This window comes from Physeter macrocephalus, chromosome 18 (assembly GCF_002837175.3).
Source record: "Physeter macrocephalus isolate SW-GA chromosome 18, ASM283717v5, whole genome shotgun sequence".
In the NCBI taxonomy this organism is placed as follows: Eukaryota; Metazoa; Chordata; class Mammalia; order Artiodactyla; family Physeteridae; genus Physeter; species Physeter macrocephalus.
In genome coordinates this window covers 44577683-44581377 of record NC_041231.1, presented here as the reverse complement: position 1 = coordinate 44581377, position 3695 = coordinate 44577683, and the positions used below count along the sequence as shown (strand labels likewise).

Sequence of the window (3695 nt, the reverse complement as noted above, 5' to 3'; positions counted from 1 at the left end):
AATCAATCTTATCAACATAGCACAAGGCTGGCCGAAACCACAAGGCAGCCTGCTCTGGAATATTTACATGATAACTAATTAAACCTTGCAGGAGAACTTAAACCATCCTTACAAAGTCTTCTGTGATCCTAGCACGTAGAGGCTTAAAGCAAAACAAAAACCAAAAACCAGGAAAAAACGAACAAATTATTTTTAATATATTCACATATACATTAAAATATAATACAGATCGTCAGGGTAAGGGGTCGTGGGTGGGGATGCGCATGAGTCTGTGCACTGACAGCACCGCCAAGGAGGAGACCCAGGCTTGAGAGTGGGGTCAGGCCTGGCCAGGGTCTCAGAAGGGAAGGTCTCAAGGGCCTAAACCCTTGCCTCAGATGGCCTCTACCAACAGCTCACAACCAGGGACCACTTGTTGTAGATGGAGCTCATTTTTGTGGCTTTCAGTTGAAATCTGCAGGTCTGAATTCCCCAGGGTGATGTGTCATCAGTAGCACAGCCCTGATAGTGGGGTGGGGAGAGGGCCCACAGGATTTCTTCTCCCCAGAGTCTCTCCTACCAGCTTGCCCGTCCTTCCACCCTGGCCCTGAAGGTCACTCTAATTCAGTGTCCTCTTTGTAAACAAAGAGGACAAAATTAGGCTGTTTGTAAACAGCCCCAAACTTCTGCATGTACTTCTTAATGTACTCCTTCGTTTTATGTTTCACATTCTCATTGCACTCCAGGTCCTCGGGGTTCTTACAGTACTTCAGCTCCTTATTCATAACGCCGTGAGTCAGCTGTCCAGGACACAGGAAGAGAGATCACAGCCACCAATCAGAGTGGAAATGATTTGAGGGGGGAAGGCCAGTCTGCTGCCTCGGGCCCGTTCTCACAAAGACTGGGAGGTGAACTGGAGGGGGAGGTTGGGACAGGCTGGTGCTGGGATCACCAGAAAGGGGAAGCTCAGCTCTCAGAGAACTGCTACCATCAAGTAGGGTACCCTCTCTTCCCAAACCTTCCCCCTCTTCCTGGGTCTCCAGCCTGGGCATGTGTCAAGGAAAACCCACTTTTTATGATGAAAGGGGCCTTCTTAGAAGGTATATTTTGCCCAGAACATTGTCAGACCACAAGCAGGGGGGAATACCTTGCGAGCTAGGTGTTTGAAATCTTCAGTTGTGGTAATTCTTCCCACTTTGCAGTCAGGTTTCCGGTAAGGGTTCAGGCACTGGACGATGAACTGGGACATCTGCAGGTATGGGGAGAAGAGCACACTGCTCAGTAGTCCAGAGAAGGCAAGAAAGTTGTACTGAGGAAATACTTAGAATAGGCAGTAAGCAGAGCCAGCCAATCCTTCCCTTTCCCTCACTCACGCTAGCTGGTGTGGACAGAAGAATGCTAGTATGCCAGTGGGATATAAGAGAAAAGAATCCCGGGTCAGCCTCAAGAGGGAAAGGGCTCCCTTGGATGGACTTAGCAAGCCTCACTTGCAGATGGAGGGACAGAGCAGCAGGACTCCACACTGAATCTCATGGCAGCCCCAGATTTCAGCTAACAAATCTCATGTTCTTGGCATAAAGAGACTGTAGCTAAATTCTCTGGCCCCTGCAGGCAGGGCAGAGAGGGCCTTTCTGTGCTACCAGGAGGCTCAGTGACTCCAGGAAATGCAGGCATTTTGTTACTGAAGGCTACTTAGATTCTGTAAGTGTTGCACTTCATTTGATTCATACTACATCAGCGTGAAGCAGAGGGACACGATATGACAGCTGGTTGGAGAACATCTGGGGTAAGACCCTTTTCAATACACAAATTCCCAGGTCCTCCTGAGCTAGCTATCTCTGTAGTGTCTGTCCTACCCAGTGGCTCTCAAAACAGATCCAGGCACAGGATTTCTGGAAGTATTTGTGGCGCTAAGCCACAAAGTTGACCCCCAGGGAAAAAGGGAGCGAGAAGGTCAGTGACAGCCACTTCACCAGGGAGCACCATGAACAGGGTCTACCCATCCCTGAAAAGTCAGTGAGTTTTCAGACGTTCAAAGAACAAGGCTATATCACAAGGTAGGCACTAAATAAACAGCTGCTACTTGGCTGGGCTGAAATGCCAATAATCACAAAGGGACAGTGAGAAACTTAAGTTTTAACTCTAGAGAAGGCTTTTACTCAAAATTTTTCTGTGGTCTCCTGCTTCCATACTCTCTCCCTTCAATCCATTTCCCCAAATAAAATAGGGGATTTCATTATTCCCAGCTTAAAATCCTGCAATACTCCCTGCAACTCACAGTACAAAGCAGCACAATACTGTGCAGCCTCATCTTCCAACACCCCTCACATACCGGTGCTACAGCCCACAGATTCCCTGAAAGGGATGATGCCTTCTTCTGCCTCTGTACACTCTACTGCCTGAATTACATCCCTCCTGATCTATCTGGCTAATTCCTACCCCTGATTCAAGAGCCCTTCCTGACACTCTGAACAGAGACCTCCAAGCCCTATCGTGGCACATTCCCCACACAGCTGCCATTACTTTTTTTTTTTTTCTTTTAATGCCATTACTTATTTACAGGTCTACTTCCTCCAACAGACTATGAGCCCCTTCAGTGAACAAAGACTGGAGTTTAGAATCTGGATGCCCTGAGGCAGAAAAGGTTAGTGTCCTGAGAGCTGTACTGCACTTCCAGCAGCATAAAGAGGAGCTGCTTTCTCCCAATCACTTGAGGATTAGGCAGCCACCAAATGAGATATCACAGAAAAAGAAACGGACTTTGAGCCAGAGGCCCGAGTTCAAGTCTTCTGTCCAGAGCTTGCCTTCTCTGAACCTCAAGAGCTCCTCCACCAGCATAAGAGGAATGACAATTCCGGTCTTGCCTACCTCACATGCTGTTGTGGGGATAAAATGATATAATGGATATGAAAGTGCTTATTATCCCACTGTAAAGGACCATACCAATATGTCATCACATAACAACTACACAGTCCAATCACAGAAGCAAGGGAATACCCAAAGGCAGGGCCACCTAGTACTACAAACAGCTGTGCATACTTAGGATGAGAAAGAAAGGGTCTCAGTTTAAGCCTTCAGAACGTAGTGTCCACATCCCACCAAACCTTACCTCTTTTCTGAATACTTCTTTGCTTTTCTTAGCCAGCTCACTGGAGGTGTCTGCTTCTGCTGTCTTAGGCTTTTTTGAGGTCTAGAAATGGAAAACACCACAGTGTGAGAATGAAAGGTCAGGTCAGTGATGCCCTGCTCTTCCAGAACCTCCTTTCTTTCCCACAAATGGGATGCCTGACTCTTGGTATTAGAATCTTAAAGGGACATGGCCTGGAGTCAACTTAGCTGCTGTTACCTCTCTCACTTCATGTTTAAATCTTGTCATCTGGCACTGGCCTTGCTCCTATAAACCAAGTTCTAATTCTCTACCCTAAGTGAAAGCTACATCCTTAATGTAGCTAAACATTTGTTTCAGGGTCATCTTCTCTGCAGAGAAATGTACTGTGTGATTTGGACCACTCAGGTCCCTGTTCTGAGCTGCAGTATCCCAAACTGTCAAGAGAGGTCCAGACTCAACAGGCTCCACCTCTCCTGTCTCTGACATTCTAGGACTCCTGGACAAAGGCAAAATGCTTTAGCCACACAACCATGGTCCAAACACCATGCTCCTGGGCTTCCCTGGTGGCGCAGTGGTTGAGAGTCCGCCTGCCGATGCAGGGGACACG

At 47.6% G+C, this 3695-nt stretch overlaps 1 protein-coding gene across 1 annotated transcript in view; it reads right to left on the bottom strand.

The window, feature by feature from the left end:
- Window positions 1-237: 237 nt before the first annotated feature.
- The window catches only part of SETD2 (SET domain containing 2, histone lysine methyltransferase), a 116447-nt gene continuing 112989 nt past the window's right edge, over window positions 238-3695 (bottom strand). The window contains exon 15 of the mRNA XM_055080056.1: window positions 238-618. Coding sequence (XP_054936031.1) covers window positions 594-618 — 25 coding nt within the window. The 3' untranslated portion in view covers window positions 238-593. The remainder of the gene's footprint in view (window positions 619-3695) is intronic.